This window comes from Cherax quadricarinatus, chromosome 55 (genome assembly GCF_038502225.1).
Source record: "Cherax quadricarinatus isolate ZL_2023a chromosome 55, ASM3850222v1, whole genome shotgun sequence".
Classification (NCBI taxonomy): domain Eukaryota; kingdom Metazoa; phylum Arthropoda; class Malacostraca; order Decapoda; family Parastacidae; genus Cherax; species Cherax quadricarinatus.
Window position 1 is genome coordinate 17,885,568 of NC_091346.1, and position 18,599 is coordinate 17,904,166.

Consider the following 18,599-nt stretch of genomic DNA (forward strand, 5'->3'; position numbering starts at 1 on the left):
CACACACACACACAGACTGGAAGGGCACAGAAGACCGCAGACGGAGTATAGGCTAGGTGGCCAAAGACTGCAAACTTCGCTCAAGGAGAAAGATCTTGGGGTGAATATGACATTGAGCACGTCTCCGGAAGCACACATCAACCAGATAACTGCTGCAGCATATGGGCGCCAGGCAAACCTGAGAACAGCGTTCCGATACCTTAGTAAGGAATCGTTCAAGACACTGTACACCGTGTACGTCAGGCCCATACTGGAGTATGCAGCACCTGTTTGGAACCCGCACTTGATAAAGCACGTCAAGAAACTAGAGAAAGTACAAAGGTTTGCGACAAGGTTAGTTCCAGAGCTAAGGGAAATGTCCTATGAAGAAAAGTTAAGGGAAATCGGCCTGACGACACTGGAGGACAGGAGGGTCAGGGAAGACATGATAACGACATATAAAATACTGCGAGGAATAGACAAGGTGGACAAAGACAAGATGTTCCAGGGAGGGAACACAGAAACAAGAGGTCACAATTGGAAATTGATTGGGATGGATTTTAGGAAGTATTTCTTCAGTCATAGAGTTGTCAGGAAGTGGAATAACCTAAAATGTGACGTAGAGGAGGCGGGAACTATACATAGTTTTAAGACGAGGTTTGATAAAGCTCATGGAGCAGGGAGAGAGAGGACCTAGTAGCAACCAGTGAAGAGGCGGGGCCAGTAGCTAAGAATCGACCCCTGCAACCCCAAATAGGTGAAATAGGTGAGTACACGGGAAAACAGGAGTGGCGCTGCTCTGCCTCTCCCCAAAGCAATCACAGTGGTACTAGTGAGTCAGTAAAACAGCGATGTCTCTCTGCCGAGCCAGTGTCAGTTTTTTTGGTCCAAACAACGCATTGCGTATGCTTCTTTGAGAGCGTATCGGCTCCATTTGCTTTCAAGTGGAGCTGCCTTGATGCAGCTGGGAGGGATGTGGAATATACGGTTTCCCGTTGCTCGATCGCTAGCGCACTCAACTCACACACTGAGATCCGGGGTTCGAATCTTCTCCGGTACGGCTGGAAAACATTAGGGACGTGTTTCCATAAGACACCTGCTGTCCCTGTCCCTGTTCACCCATCAGTAAAATGGATACCTGAGTGTTAGTCGACTGGTGTGGGTCGCATCCTGGGACAAAATTGACCTAATTTGCCCGAAATGCTCAGCATAACAAGCGGCTTTCTATATAGTAGTATGTCATTGATGTCAGCTATGGTCTGTATACCTTGTATATGTACTTGTAGTAAATAAAGATATAATCTAATGGATATTTAAGTAACTTTCTTGCATCACACCTAATTAACTCCCATTCCTTAGGCACTGTTTGCCCCCTACGACCTTAGCGCTTACCCATGAATCTACTAAATAATAATAACTAAAAATAATAATAATAATAACAATAGCAATAATAATAATAATAATAATAATAATAATAATAATAATAATAATAATAATAATAATAATAATAATAATAATAATAATAATTATAAAAACGAAGCCAGCAGTGGCATTCACAGCATTTGAAATTCATTAGGAATACCGTAAGATTTCTCGACAGGTTTGAATGAAGAAAGAATCTGTGACGATGATCTCCTACACGGACACTTCTGAATGGGATAGCACTCCTAAGCAATGTCTGGGAATTCCACAGTTCTCAGGTCTCCTCCACGGCACAGATATCCTCACAGTTAGTCAAGAATTCCGCATTCAGGGCCGTTTTCAGAGCACACGTTAATCCAGTCGTAGCTTCGTTCATTATTCACTAAAACTTTCACGCAGTTTCACCATCGGGAACGACACTAATTGTCTGAAGCAGATTTGCAGTGTGTATATATATATATATATATATATATATATATATATATATATATATATATATATATATATATATATATATATATATATATATATATATATACATATATGTTGCCCATCGACTTGCCGCCCCTATTCTCGCCGAACACAGGTGTATTTGTGGCAGTGAAGCAGCAGACCGATTCGGGTACCATGGTCTTGTGTGCCGTAAATCCGAGGGAAAGATTGCAAGACATGAGGAGGTTAATAACATTATTAAGAGGGGCTTCACAACATCCGGATGCCCAGCAGTAAGGGAGCCACCCCAACTATGCAGATCTGATGACAGCCAGAAGCGTCCAGATGGTATCACACTTCAAGCCTGGACAGACGGTAAGCAGGTGGTGTGGGACTACACATGTGCATCTACCTGGGCTGATACCTATCTCCAATACACCAGGGAAGAAGGAGGGGCAGCCTCCAGCTTCAGAGAGTCCCAAAAGAGTAGAAAATATGGAAAACTTGTCCATCATTATATGTTTGTTCCCATAGGCTCAGAGACCCTTGGCTCATGGGGAAAGAGTGCATCTAAGTTCCTTAAGGAGCTGGGAAAAAGACTCATCAGGGTAATTAGGGATCCCAGGGCAGCTAATTTTTTGTTCCAGCGACTCAGTGCGGCTGCTCAGTGGGGTAATGTCTGCTGTATTTTGGGCACGCACCCCAGTTCTGAAGAGCTGGCTCAGGGGGTCAGTAATATAAATAATAATAATAGAATTCTTATTATTTCTTTTATTTACATTATTATTATTATTATTATTATTATTATTATTATTATTATTATTATTATTATTATTATTATTATTATTATTATTATTATTATTATTATTTATATTTCAGTATTTATGTTATTATTATTATTATTATTATTATTATTATTATTATTATTATTATTATTATTATTATTATTATTATTATTATTATTATTATTACTATTATTACACTCAACGTTTCTTCTACATCCACTCTTTCTTCAAGGAAGAATATTTGGATTTCTTCCTGAAGTCGTCTGAATATTCCACTTGCCCTAAGAGATACATTGTTGATATAAAGATGGCATATACAGTACATGAGATGTGAGAGATACATGTCTAGTACATATTGTTACGTGTTTGTCGCTAATTATAATGTGAAAATCTCATCCCTTGTGACCTTCACCTGACCCCTCATGACCTTCACCTGACCCCTCATGACCTACATCTCACCCTTAGTGACCTTCAGACCCTCCCCACTAACTTTTACTGTCTTATCTGAGTCAAGAACGCATCAAGAATGTACCTCTGACCACGATAGTCTCCCGGGGGCCGCCAAAAATGAGACACTTCTTTTATTTACCATTTTTTGTCGGGAAAAATCATTGTTGATGTTCAGTTTGGAAGTGAAAATTATTTTTTTTACTTATTCTCGTGAGCATAATTTTTTTGAGTAAATGGAAGAATGAACGGGGGTTCGAACAGTGGTTCTGTCATGTAGCAGTGGAGATGTCCTGTCTAAGGGCAGTGTGTGGTGTAAATATTATGCAGAAAATTCGGAGTGTGGAAATTAGGAGAAGGTGTGGAGTTAATAAAAGTATTAGTCAGACGGTTGAAAAGGGGTTGTTGAGGTGGTTTGGTCATTTAGAGAGAATGGATCAAAGTAGAACGACATGGAGAGCGTATAAATCTGTAGGGAAAGGAAGGCGGGGTAGGGGTTGTCCTCGAAAAGGTTGGAAGGAGGGGGTAAAGGAGGTTTCGTGGGCGAGGGGCTTGGACTTCCAGCAAGCATGTGTGAGGGTCTTAGATAGGAGTGAATGGAGATGAAGGGACAACCAGCCTTATTCAACTAAAAATATGTTGGTTCTCCCTTACCATGAAAACTTGGTTGATATGCCTTCTCTTCTTAAGACTTTTAATATTAAAGTTGTATTCAAAAATCTTGATACAGTAAAAAAAACTTTTGATAAAGAATTCCCCCCAAAATGCTGATGGATGTGTCAATAAGATTCCTTGTAAAATTTGCGATAAAGTTTATTACGGCCAAACTGGTAAAAATCTCGAACTAAGATTAAAACAACATAAATATAGCATTAGAACTGGACAAGATTCCAATGCTCTATTTATTCATGTAAGAGATTTTAACCATCCAATTGATTTTCAAAAAATTGAGAAAGCAGTATCAAGCAAGTCCATGGTCGACAGGAATATAATTGAATCTTGTTTCATAAAAAGCAGTTTTGACAATAATATGAATATTTCCTTTGGTTTATATAAATTAGATTCATTTATAATTAATAGAATTTGAGAAGAATTTAATAATACATTAGACAAATAATAATTTTTTAAATTTCTTATTTCTTGGGTAGAATAGTTTGTTGGTGGGTTGTGTGAAGGACCTGTCTAGTTCGGCCGGCGGGCCTGCTGTCTCACGTCAGGTGTTGTGGGATCTGACAGTGAGGTGCGGGCTACCCCTTTATATACTCTCCTTTGATGCTTTACTTTCATTGTTCCTTGATAATGTGAGTAGTCACGAAAGCGCTTGGAACTTCTCTATTCTTTCACAGTGGTTGTTTTGCATATATATATATATATATATATATATATATATATATATATAAATTCTTATATACAGTGGAATCCCGGTGTTTTTATTAAATGAATATTTTGGAAGAAAAAAAAGACCAAAATAAAAAAAAAATATGTAATCAGTATAAAGATAGATTTTAGTAGAAAATAACGAAAAATATTTTACGACACCAAACAGTTTGCAACAATGTGTAACAACCCAAACATGACTCGAATTTTGCTCTCTACCCATACAAAGGTTAAAAATATTGTCACATATGCAACAAAACTAAAAAAACTATATTTTTTACAGGCATTTTAGAAGCAAAAAAAAAAAATGTATTTAACACTGAACCTATTGTTATCTGATGCGTTTTAATGGCTAAATAAAATTACTGTAACGAACAGTGGATATATATATATATATATATATATATATATATAAATATATATATATATATATATATATATATATATATATATATATATATATATATATATACATATATATATACATATATATATATATATATATATATATATATATATATATATATATATATATATATATATATATATATATATATCGAGAAGTGTTTTTCTTGATGTATATATAATGATCCATGTTTATTCAGAGGGATTTAAACCCCTTTAACTAATCAATCTGAATCCATAAGTGTTATATAGGCCTTGTGGAATGGGAGACATTTAAATTCGGTCTAAGAATGTGTAGCTCTAATTCTATGGATGAAGAGCCCTTCACGAGCATCAAACCTCCCGTGAGGAATAGAGATTTGTGAGTCAGTCTGTAAGAGGTACTGAGACGACCGAAGGCAATTCCTGGTAGTGTAGTGGTATTGCTGGCTTGGGTAGTGGTTGTGTTGGTAGTGGTGGTGGTGGAAGAAACGGTGTGGTAATGGTGGTGGTGTAAGAAACGGTGATGGTGTAAGAAACGGTGATGGTAATGGTGAGTTTAATAGGAGTGGTGATGGTGGTGACAATGTTGGTGGTGATGGTGACGATAGTGGTGGTGATGGTGACAATAGTGGTGGTGATCGTGGGTTTAATAGCAGTGGTGGTGGTGGTGGTAATATTGGTAGTGATGGTGGTGGTAATAGTGGTAATGGTGATGCTAGTGGTAACAGTAAAGGCGTCGATTTATAATATACTTGTATAACAGTCGTGTGTTCGTACAATTTTGTTTCTTAGTTTCGTCGTAGCATTTCGATCTTATTTCTATGACAATTTTTCTCTTCTCTGTTATTCTCACGTCTAGTTCGCTTCGTACCTTTCTCTCTCCTTTTACCGTTCTCATTTCTCTTTTCTATTCTCTGTTCTCTGTTCCATTTCTCATTTCCGCTTCTGTTTCTGCCTAGCATTCTCGTGGCTAATTTTTTTCACGTAATTTTCTTCTTCCTCTGGTTAGCTTATTGCAACTTTCCTCTCTATATCTCTATTTAGCTTTTCATTGCATATTCCATCTATATATTTTACTTTCTTTATCTTTTAAACTTCACAAGATATTAATTTTAGTAATAAAATAGTGTGAAAAATTCTCCAGTCCTTACCAATTTTCAGAATAATTTCTTTGACGACCTTTTATTGCCCTTATTACCCTTATTCTCTTACAGGAATCCCTTCATGATAAGTGCCTTGATGCTGGTGAAGGGCTCTTGATCCGAGAAATTAGATCTACTCTCATTTTCGGACAAACCAGATTTCCTCATATTTCTTAGACGTTGTGTGACCGGATTATTAACAGTATTATTATTATTATTATTATTATTATTATTATTATTATTATTATTATTATTATTATTATTATTATTATTATTATTATTATTATTATTATTATTATAATGAAGTGCTGAGTACATAAGAATCATACAGCCTCTGGTAAATCAGATTTGATCAGAGGAAAGAGAGGGTAGCTCCAGTTCCTTAAATCAAGAGCCCTTCACCGGCATCAAGTGACCCCCAATCCCCATCCTCGAAGCATCCTTCTACAGGAAAACGTTTATCTCCAACGAACGCACACAGCAAGGAAGGAGACTTTCATTTCGTTCCGCGACAACCCAGCTACTTTGCATTTGTACCGCCGTTCAGTATTTTTACAAAAAGAGAGGATGCTCTATTTTCCCCCTAAGAAAGATACACAACCTGATAGTCGAGGTTCAGAATGAACCTCCGCGCCTGATTTATAATATAAGCCGAAGATAGAGCGTGACCCTCTGTGGCCACAGAATGTGAAATAGGGTCTTGGAGTGACCATAAACACCAGCAGGTCGCTCCTTGGGTCAAGGTCTTCTTGCCCTTGAAAATCGAAAGGCAGAGCACGTAAAGTGGAGGATTTTATCCAGGTTAGGCACAAGAGCAGGATCACCAGCGTTGGACGGCGTCTCCCAAACCTTTCCACTTTCTGGCAGACAACTTATGAATCCGGCAGTCTTTTTCCCCACCCCAGGAGGCCGTCTGCCCTTTCTTGGAGATGTTTTATAACATAGGCAAATTTTACTTCTAACCAGGAAACGGTGTACAGGCCAAAAACTGAAACGTTTCAATTCTAGGAAACGTCTCAGTTATGTTATGGTATACATCTTACAGCAATAAGAATTTCTTCGTATCATTAACCCTGGAGGGTCACTAACTTAGTTTAACCCAAGAAAGTCAAGAAGTGTGGCGTATTTTCGTAAGGGCAGTCATTGCATATTCCTTCCTGTATCTGGGATAAATAAAGTTGTAGGAGACGTCTTGGAGTTCGGGCGACCGTAATGTTGTTTTGGCTACACAAATCATGATTTGATTAGACCCCCTGTGTGGGCGAAACGTTGTGCTTTATAAAGACTTCTTCTACATCATGTGTTTATCTGCCTTCCTAAAAACTTCTTAAGGTTCCGAGAGTTTTTTTCAACTTCCGGCAAATGCGGGAAACAGAGCAGCCGCGGCGTGAAGTGGAAAATGGGTAATAATGGTTGAATTACCTACAAAATGTTAGGTAAATTGACACAGGTGTAACTAATGTGACATTCGGCTTGACAAAGCCCCGAGAGAGCGATACGTTACCACAATAAAATGTTACATTAGTTGCATCAGTGTCCATTTACCTAACAAGAAGGAAATGGCAAGCCACTGCGAGGAGGTGGTGGGAGGGAGAATGTGTGTCCTTTCCCAGGAAGGATTAGAAGGAGGTATTAGACTTTGTCGAGGTTGAATATCACCGTGCTCAGGCTGTGACTGGGATTCCAGACGGTCTTATCAGAATCGCAGGGAAAGGCGGAAAGTGTGAGATGGAATAAGGGAGCAAACTGACCCAGACACCAGGAATCAGAGAGGCGTGAATCTAGATTGTGATTCATTGGCCTTTAATGTTAATCAGTGGTGTTGGCGCAAGAGGGCTCACAGCTTGAGGGAATGTGAAAGTCCTCGTATCTGTAAGCAACACAGTCGTGGTCACAGATAAACACACTCAGATTTACAGACACAGTTAACACAGATTTACACAGACAAAGTCACCCCCCCCCACAGAGATACACAAGCAGATAGATCCGTAGACATATAGACAGACATACACAGAGTTGAACCGTGACGGGCAAGCAAAGCGAATCACGACAACATCTGTACTTGATGTTTGCTTAGGTCAGTCAGGGAAGCTGGAGGTAAACACTTGCGGTGACCACTTGGATATCAACATAAGCAGAGAGTCCCTGTGGACACCAATGATGGCACTTAAGACTCAGAGTGGCCACAGAGGTCCATTATCCTCAAACTCTTTTACAAGGGCTATGACACTGGTGTCCCCTTCATAAAGGTCATGATCCAAGCGCCTCAGTAGGGGTATGATCCCCTCGTCTTTTCGTACAAAGGTCAAGATCCTGGTTTCAATTAAAGGGGTCATGATCTCTGCTTCTTTATTGGGGTCAAAATCCTGAACCCCCTTTGTAAGGAACATGATTCTTGCCTCCTTTACAGAGGTCATGATCATGGTCTTATTTATAGAAGCCATTATCCGGGCTTCTGTAATGGGATAATGATCTTGTATAGGGTTCATGAAATTCTTAACTGAAACAAGAATGTAAAACTAAAGAAATAAATTGTAAATGAAGCAAAACTCTCCAACAAAACATAAAAAGGTAAACAAAGCATGCGATCACTGATGTGAAAGTTGCTGATGCGCCACAGCAAGAATGTGAAGCAAGGATTAAAGCTGTACAACACTGTGAATCAGAAAACGATTCCTCAACAGTGATACCTACACAAGTGGTCGGAGATATCTTTTTAACTTGGAGTGGAAGACCAGCTGGAACTTGAGGAGCAGCCACCTCCATGATTCGAGTTCTGGCTATAATGACTGAATGTTAGCAAATAATCTTGCGATATAACTGAGAGATGGTTACAGTGTATAATTTTTCTGTGTTTGGATTAAGCATGCTTATAAGTAAACATATCTGATTGAATCTCATTCCACAGGCATTGAATTACCCATAGGGGTTATATGCTCACCAGGGAATATAAGAATAATGTCAGAATAAAATAAGCACGCTTACAGTCGGTGATGAGACGTTGCCTGAGTTTCTGAAGCTGATAACAGTCGCTTATGAAACAGGGTGAAGTACAGGCGGAGCAGACAGATACAGAATACACTTGGTGAAGAGAGGGCAGGAAAAAACAAACGACCACAACACTGATAAACTCGTCTTGCTGTCCTGGTAAGGTAGGACTGAGCAGTAGATCTCAACCACTCACAATGGTTCTACAATCCTTCGGATTCCTCATGGAAAGGGTGACCCCAATCTTCTCACACGAGTTAAATGGTGAAAAAATAGAGACGTTAACATAGAAGATCAATCACATAATAGACTGAGGGCCTTTAATGGACAAGTATGAGGTAGAAAATTTACATTAAGTTAATGAATTAAAGAACATGAGGTCAGAACAGGTAACAGCCACATATGAAATTAGAAACACACACAAATAAACTCAGTAACTCAGAGGATGACACAACAGCCAGGGAACTAGGAGTCAAGTGAACCTCAGTGGCTCTCTAGTTATTGGGTCTTCACCTGGACTCATTCCCTCTACCGAATGTGATTTACGAGTATACGGAGGCAAGTGTACGAGGTGTGATGTGTGTCCCGAGGGTGACTTGAAAGTACAAAGGGATGGCCAACGGTGAATTCTAATACCACTCACCGTAACTTGATTGGTAGCCCACTCAGCTCACACAATGAGATCCGTGGTTCGATCTCCGGTACGGGTGATAACATTAGGACGTCTTTCCTTAAGACAACTGCTGTCCCTCTTCACCTAGCACCAATCGACTAACACCCAGGTACCTGGGTGTTAGTCGATTGGTGTGGGTCACACCCAGGGGACAAAATTGACTTAATTTGTCCGAAATGCTCAGCAAAACAAGGGGCTTTCTATATAGTAGTACGTCACTGATGTCAGCTATGGTCTGTATACCTTGTACATATACTTGTAGAAATTAAGATTATTATTATTACTTAGGGGATACCATTCACCTAGTGGATTGTTAGGGGCATCGATCATCATTCTGCTTCCTTGTAAATTAAAACCTAGGCACCACCACCTAGGCTTCTTTTCCTTTTTAGTGTTTTCCATAAATTAAATATTTTCATCCAGAGAGGTCGGTGTTAACAGCCACCAGAGTAGTTCCTGGGATGGCCGACAGGAGCCGCCATTAGTCGAATCTCGCTGGCAAACAACATACACCAAAGTAATTCATACATTTATTCTGGAATTACTAAATTCAGATGATTGTCCTCCTTCCCCTCACATGGAACAATATTTCTCTCTATGAAGAACCGTACCAAATCATGATTTGGTAAAGCTTTACAGAGAACTTATCAAATAAGCAGGTGATATGCAGTCTTAATGACTCTTTGGAGAGTCGATAGGATTATAGCCCAGTTAATCAATCAAGAAATAATAACCACGGCAATACGTCACTTCATCCCAAGACTTGCCCCTCTTCTTCCGCTTCTCACAAATACACACAAACGAAAAACAATCACAAGAGAGCATAAAAGAGTGAATGTGAGCTTGGGTCGCACCTCTGGAGCTGTCTCCATTCCTGGCAAATGATCACTCAGTTTCCGCCCTAATGGTTTAAGGGTTATTAATGACATCTAAGTTTGTGGGGGCGATGCGTCACTGTCTCCTCCATGCCAGAGACCCACGAAAGATGGCGCACCTCAATGTATTAAATTCCGTGGGTTTTTCATGTACATATTAGAAAGTTTCGTGGATTAGATTGGTTGTGATGGCTGAAGTGGATGTGTTGGTGGGGCATTTATTGGTTGTAGTGATGGTTGTAGAGGTTCTAGAGATGGTTGTAATGACTGTGAGGTCAGAACATACAGGAGAAGAATGAAGTAACTTGAAACCATGCCTGAGGCTCACTGATGTCCCTGGACTGAGAAGAAACATGGCTTGTTAAACAGGCTGCCCAGCTTCTGAGGCATTTGTGGCCGAGTGGTCTACAAGCGTTACTTGGGAAACCATACCAGTCTCCCTGCAGTAGGATCAAATCCTGCTGACTGCTGTTTTTCTCTGTATATACCCGCTTGTTTCTGCGTGGTGCATTGATATATATATATATATATATATATATATATATATATATATATATATATATATATATATATATATTGTATATATATTTATATATATTTTTTATTTATTTTTGATATATATATATATATATATATATATATATATATATATATATATATATATATATATACATATATATATATATGTATATAATGTTTATTTTAGGGATAAGCTTTTACTTAACTAATGACTTACTAGTCCATCAGATAAGTAGATTAACCTAGAATTGATGGGAGTTCAATTACATTTTTTAAATCAGCAGGTTTCCCTGATACAGCATCCCATGACTGCCACCATGACTGCCACCATGACTGCCACCATGACTGCCACCATGACTGCCACCATGACTGCCACCATGACTGCCACCATGACTGCCACCATGACTGCCACCATGACTGCCACCATGACTGCCACCATGACTGCCACCATGACTGCCACCATGACTGCCACCATGGCAGCAGTCAGCGCTTTGCAGAATTCGCAGAAATACAAATTGGCCGTCACGGAAAAGGACAAACATCGCTTAAAGCCATGACAAAACTTACAATATGTGTCAGACATGTAAATCCATCCTGGGGAATAATTTTTTATTATTTTTTATTAACACATCGGCCGATTCCCACCAAGGCAGGGTGGTCCGAAAAAAAAAAATTCACCATCATTCACTCCATCACTGTCTTGCCAGAAGGGTGCTTTACACTACAGTTTTTAAACTGCAACATTAACACCCCTCCTTCAGAGTGCAGGCACTGTACTTCCCATCTCTAGGACTCAAGTCCGGCCTGCCGGTTTCCCTGAACCCCTTCATAAATGTTACGTTGCTCACACTCCAACAGCACGTCAAGTATTAAAAACCATTTGTCTCCATTCATCCTATCAAATATGCTCACGCATGCTTGCTGGAAGTTCAAGCGCCTCTCACACAAAACCTCCTTTACCCCCCCCCACCCTCCAACCTTTCCTAGACCGACCCCTACCCCGCCTTCCCTCCACTACAGATTGAATTCTCTGCATTATATTCACACCACACATTGCCCTCAGACATGACATCTCCACTGCCTCAACCTTCTCCTCGTTGCAACATTCATCACCCATACTTCACACCGATACAGGAGTGTTGGTATAACTATACTCGCACACTTTCCCCTGTTTGCTTCCATGGACAAAGTTCTTTGTCTCCACAGACTCCTAAGTGCACCACTCACCCTTTTCCCCTCATCAATTCTATGACTCACCTCATCCTTCATAGACCCATCTGCTGACAAGTCCACACCTAAATATCTGATTACATTCACCTCATCCATGCTCTCTCCCTCCAATCTGATATCCAATCTTTCGTTACCCCATTTTTTGTTATCTTTATCACCTTACTCTTTAACATATTCACTTTTAATTTTCTTGTTTTACGTACCCTACCAAATTCATCCACCAACCTCTGCAACTTCTCTTCAAAATCTCCCAAAAGCACAGTGTCATCAGCGAAGTGCAACTGTGACAACTCCCACTTTGTGTCTGATTCTTTATCTTTTAACTCCACGCCTATTGCCAAGACCCGAGCATTCACTTATCTTACAACCCCATCTATAAATATATTGAACAGCCACGGTGACATCACATATCCTTGTCTAAGGCCTACTTTTACTGGGAAATAATCTCCCTCAATAATAATCTCATCAATCCCAGCTGCCTTACCCCTTTCATTCTACCCACTGCCTCACGAACTTCCCCCACACTCACAACTTTCTCTTCCTCACTCCTACAAGACGTTATTCCTCCTTGGCCTATATATATATGTATATATATATATATATATATATATATATATATATATATATATATATATATATATATATATATATATATATATATATATATATATATATATATATATATATGCAAAACAACCACTCTGAAAGAATAGAGAAATTCCAAGCGCTTTCGTGACTACTCACATTATCAAGGAACTATGAAAGTGAAGCATCCAAGGAAGCTATATAAGGGGTCCGGCCAGCACCTCACTATCAGATCCCACAACGGTTAAACACGTGACGCGCGGCGAGCCAACTTGGATAGATCCTTTGCAAAACTCACCCCCAAGCTATTTATTTGTCCAGTGTATTATTAAATTCTTCCCAAATTCTATTAATTATAAATGGATCTAATTTATATAAACCAAAGGAAATATTCATATTATTGTCATAACTGCTTTATATATATATATATATATATAATATATATATATAATATATATATATATATATATATATATATATATATATATATATATATATATATATATATATATACATATATATATATATATATATATATATATATATATATATATATATATATATATATATATATATATATATATATATATATATATATATATATATAACACTTGTCGTGCTTCCTGACAACCCTTATCTATACAAACCCCTGTCATTCACATAGCTTAAACGGGGCTCACTTTTTAATCATTTCTAGAGCTAAACCATGGAGCAAGAAATAAAGTATGGTGGCTTTACCAAGTTGTGGAAGTTTCTGCCTCTCCTTTTTTTTCCAGGGACCCATTGAGAGGCACATGACTCCTTTCTGGCGGAGTGAGAAGGACAGACGAGAAGTAGTGTAGTTCTTTAGAAAAACCTGGTTCCTGATCGATCGTAAGTTGGACTAGCATTTTTTTTTTTTTGGAGGGGGAGGTGGGAATCAAAAATTCGTAGAGAAAAAAATCCAAACTGTAAGATAGATAAAACACTGAAATCTCTCTGTTATTTCCACGATGGAACGTTCAAGCTTTTAAAGCTTGAAACATAAGTTAAACTTTTGTTTTTCTTTGATTACCAAAAATTCCTGGTTCATCAATTCCTCCATCCATCTCCCGGCTTTATAGCATAAATACAGCCTTAATGACCCTCGTACTGCCGATAGATTTTTAAAGTAACAAATTATCATTAAGATTTACTTGTAAATTACATTTACATCTATTAAAAAAGTGAAATGGTAAATGTATTTTGTTTTTAAATATATTTCAATGAATGTCTGAGGGGAAAAAAGTTGACATGAGTTGAGTGTGTGTTTATGACAGTAACTAAAGTTGACCTGACGTTGGGACACAAACAAAGCGATGTTCTCATTGAAGGAGTTGAAATATTCATTTGAAGCTGGGTCATCCAACGCTGCAGCAGCCTGGTGGTGGTGGTGGTGGTACTGGTCGTGGTGGTGATGGTTGAGGTGGTTGGTGGTACTGGTCGTGGCGGTGATGGTTGAGGTGGTGGTGCTGGTCGTGGCGGTGATGGTTGAGGTGGTGGTACTGGTCGTGGTGGTAATGGTTGAGGTGGCGGTTGTGGTGGAGTGTTAATGGAGACGCTGGGAGAACAGTAATGACGGTGCCTTGATGCTGGTAAAGGGTTCTTGATTCAATGAAATGGAGCTGCTCTTCCCATCCGTAGATCAAACCCGATTACCTTTCATTCCCCAGGCGTTGCATGACCCTTATGATCTAAGCACTTCCTATTAATACTACTACTACTACTACTACTACTACTACTACTACTACTACTAATAATAATAATAATAATAATAATAATAATAATAATAATAATAACCCCTCACGCTCTACTTTCTCTAGTACTGCCTACCTTCTTTCCATCTTATTTTCCGTATTTTCCTTCCTGCCTCTCTACATTCCGTTCTCTCTACCTTCCCTAATTCCCTCCCTTCTCTCCCTTCCCTCCCTCCCTACTAACCCTAAAATCTCAATGACGTAGTGACTAATGACCAGCCAGAGACGATAATTCATGACTCCAAAGTTAAATGAGGCATTAATTATGAGCCGAAGATTAAGTTTTGTCGTGTGTAAATGCTACTTGATAGATGGTATGGCTGGCAACAGCTGGTGGGAACGTTGGCGCCATCAACATTGATGTCGACGGCTGGTATTGGTGGTGTCTGTAGGTGGTACTGGCAGCTGGTGGAGGTATTGGTGGTGTCTGAAGGTGGTATTGGCAACTGGTGGAAGTATTGGTGGTGTCTGAAGGTAGTAACAACAGCTAATGAAGTTGTCATTGCTACATTCGTCAGGCAAGAAGTATCACTTTACACGGGTCTTTATCCATGATAACCCGTTCAACAGTATCGTTGATCCGATGTAGGGGGCTCAGTTGTGATGTCTTCTAGCACCTATGTATCAGCGGTCGCCGTTGGCTCCATGACGGATCATGACAGAGAGACCACTGGTCGGAGTTAATGGTCTGTGTTGGATTCCAGCACTTGGTGAAGTCAAGTCTAAAGTCAGCTTATATGGGTCATGAAATAAGTTAAAAAATGCCTTCATGGGTTAGGTGACATTTATAGACGAAGAACTCACAAGAGAGTCTGTCAGAACTTACATCTTCGTAAAGAGTATGATAAATGGTGCACTGGAAACTCTCACTCTCTCCACACCACATAGCCAAGAGCTATGAATCGACCCCTGCAACCACAAATAGGTGAGTGAGTACGCACACACACTCACATATACATACTTTTATTCACATTTAATCCTAACATTTAAGAAAAACAATAGACAGCCATCATTCTATGCGAGTGTAATTAGTAAGTAACGGAAAAGATAATCAAAGGAAGAGTGATGGAGCACCTAGTAAAGAGCAGCGTCATCAACAGCAACCAGCATGATTGCAGAGATGGTAAAAACCAGTCTCACAAACCAGCTTGAATTTACTGACAAAATAAAAGAAAGACAAGAGTCAGAGGGATGGTTGCACAGCATATTCATGAACTGGAATAACGCATTTGACGCAGTTCCGTAGAAGCGACTGGTAAAGGAGCTGGAGGAATAGGCAGAAATAACAGGGTAGGCGCCACAACGAATCAAGGAATGCCTAACAGGAAGAAAACAGGGATTATCAATGAAGTATTATTGGAGTGGGCAAGTTTAAGGAGCGGGGTTCCGCAAGGCTCATTACTGGGATATTTGCTGTTACTAATGTACGTGAACGACTTGCTGGAAGAGAATCCGAATGATCCCTGTTTGCAGATATGAGACCGATAATTATCACATATAACAAAAGAGAACAAGGAAAGGCTAACTGAAACAATACACAAATAACCTGCACATAGGAGACAGAAACTTACGACGACGTTTCGGTCTGACCAACAAATGTAAGATTATGAAAAGTGGGGAAAGACTTAGAAAACCAGAAACGTCATATAGACATTAGGAACAAGATCTGCAATCCTCAGGAAGAAGGACCTCGAGGTGCTCAAAGCGCCAAACACATCACTGAAGCAACCATCCAGAGAATAGCTCAGCAACAAATCTTGCAAATCTAATATTAGCTTTCAAGATTCTCAACAAATCATTCACATTACTTTACGCTGAATATGTCAGGTCTATCTTGGAGTATGCAGCACCACCATAGAGCCTGTCTAAAATATAGAAAAGTGCAAAGGTATGAAATATGAGGCCTGAGTACATGAGAGGACAAATAGACCTGAGAACATAAGAGGACAAATAGACCTGACAACATTAGAGTACATTAGAGGAAATATAGACCAGGGGAAATATGAAAACGACGTACAGAATACTCAGAGGAATTAATGGGGTTGACAGGGACATGCTGTTGAGGAGGCGAGAAACAGGTACATAACGGCACAGTTGAAGACTGAAAACACAAATGAGTCCCGGGTATGTCAGGAAGCATTTCTTCAGCTTTAGAATGAGCAGGAAGTGATACGGCCACAACAACGAAGATCTATACCCAGCATTAAGAATATATACGATAGGGCGTACGAGGCCACGAGCGAGTAAACCCAGTAACAGGCCCAAGAGCTGAGACCCTACCACTGCAACTGCAAATAAGAGCTCCATATTCTTCATCATTGTCACGCTTTCTCACGTTAAATACGAGACGATAAGGTTGTCAAATACACACACTAGAGAGACATTGCCAGGGGCATTAGGTTATAGAAGGGAAGGATAATAGAGACCATCAGGATATTGCCTCTCTCTTGCCCTCCACTTCTGTGAAATTTCACTCATTTAATTTCGTGAGTGTCTGAGGATAGGGAGAACAATATTGCCTCTGAGTGCAAATACTAAGATGGTGGGGATGGTGGTGATGGTGGTGATGGTGGGGATGGTGGGAGCAGTGGTAGTAGTTGTGGTGGTGGCCGGATAAACAAGGGACATTGGTATACCTGGGGCGTGTTTTGGGGGTCAACGCCCCCTCAGCTCGGTCCATGACCAGGCCTCGCTGTAGATCAGAGCCTGATCAACCATGCTATTACTGCTGCCCGCCCGCAAACCGACGTACGAACCACAGCCCGGCTGGTCAGGTACTGACTTCAGGTGCCTGTCCAGCTCCCTCTTGAAGACAGTCAAGGTTGCTGATAATGGCTGCAGAAGTAGTGAAAGTCTTGCTGGTGAGAATATCAGCTTTTCTAATCCCTATCATAAGGATTCAAGTATTCTTAAGATCCCCATGCTGCACACAGCCTACATAACCCTAGTGTAGTCGATTGGCTTTAAAATCAATGAACCAACTAGCCATCTGTGTGTACAAATTGGTGAGCACGTCCGCAGAGACAAGTGCACACACACAAAACATTACCCAGGGGAAATTTGGCATAAGCATTGTGAAACAAGAACTCAAGGAGAGATGTGTCGTGGCCACATATCATTACACTCACTGTAGCCTCCACCCTTTTATTTCTTCCCTGGTTGACGGTATTAGTTTTGTGTTTTTGTCTGTTTTTGGAGAGAGAGAGAGAGAGAGAGAGAGAGAGAGAGAGAGAGAGAGAGAGAGAGAGAGAGAGAGAGGGAGAGAGAGAGAGAGAGAGGGAGAGTGTGCCAACACGCCAATTACCTGTCTAGTCAGGGATTCAAGCTTACTACTACTACTACTACTACTACTACTACCACTACTACTACTACTACTACTACTACTACTACTACTACTACTACTACTACTACTAATAATAATAATAATAATAATAATAATAATAATTATAAAAATAATGACTTATACTAATAGGGAAACTGATTTTGAAGGGTATTTAGTGTCTTAGTAACTCTCCAGAGCGGTTGGTCCTACTGAGTGAGACTCACTCTTGCCGTCTAGCAGAGAACATCAGTAATCCGAATCTCAGATTTTGCATTTGTTGCATAGGTTCTCTCCTGATAAACCCTCAGGGGACTCTTGTGGTTAAACCCTCCGGGGGACTCTTTTGATTAACCCTGGGGACTGATTGCATATAATATCAACAACTGCATCAGTGGTCAGTCCAATTTATGTCTGAATTTAATTATTATTATTAATTATTATTATTATCATTATTGTTATAAATTATTATGATGATTAATAATTATTATAATTATTATTTTTATTACTATTATTATTATTCATGGAAAGCAGTAGATTCATAGGGGTGATACAGAGCTTGAGGAATGGGTAGTAATCCCCATTAATCAAGAGACTTCACCGGTATCAAGGCCGGTGAGGGAGAACGACTGTCGGAGAAGAGAAGAAGGAAAAAAATCTGAAT

The 18,599-nt window shown here is 39.6% G+C and overlaps 1 protein-coding gene across 1 annotated transcript in view; it reads right to left on the bottom strand.

Moving 5' to 3' along the window:
- The window catches only part of LOC128698919 (uncharacterized), a 135,360-nt gene extending 126,623 nt beyond the window's left edge, over positions 1 to 8,737 (bottom strand). Inside the window, exons 1-2 of the mRNA XM_070096968.1 lie at positions 8,623 to 8,737; positions 8,272 to 8,471 (exon numbers count right to left, since the gene is read on the bottom strand). Of these exons, the coding sequence (XP_069953069.1) occupies positions 8,272 to 8,471; positions 8,623 to 8,737 (315 nt within the window). The remainder of the gene's footprint in view (positions 1 to 8,271; positions 8,472 to 8,622) is intronic.
- Between the last annotated feature and the right edge of the window lie 9,862 nt (positions 8,738 to 18,599).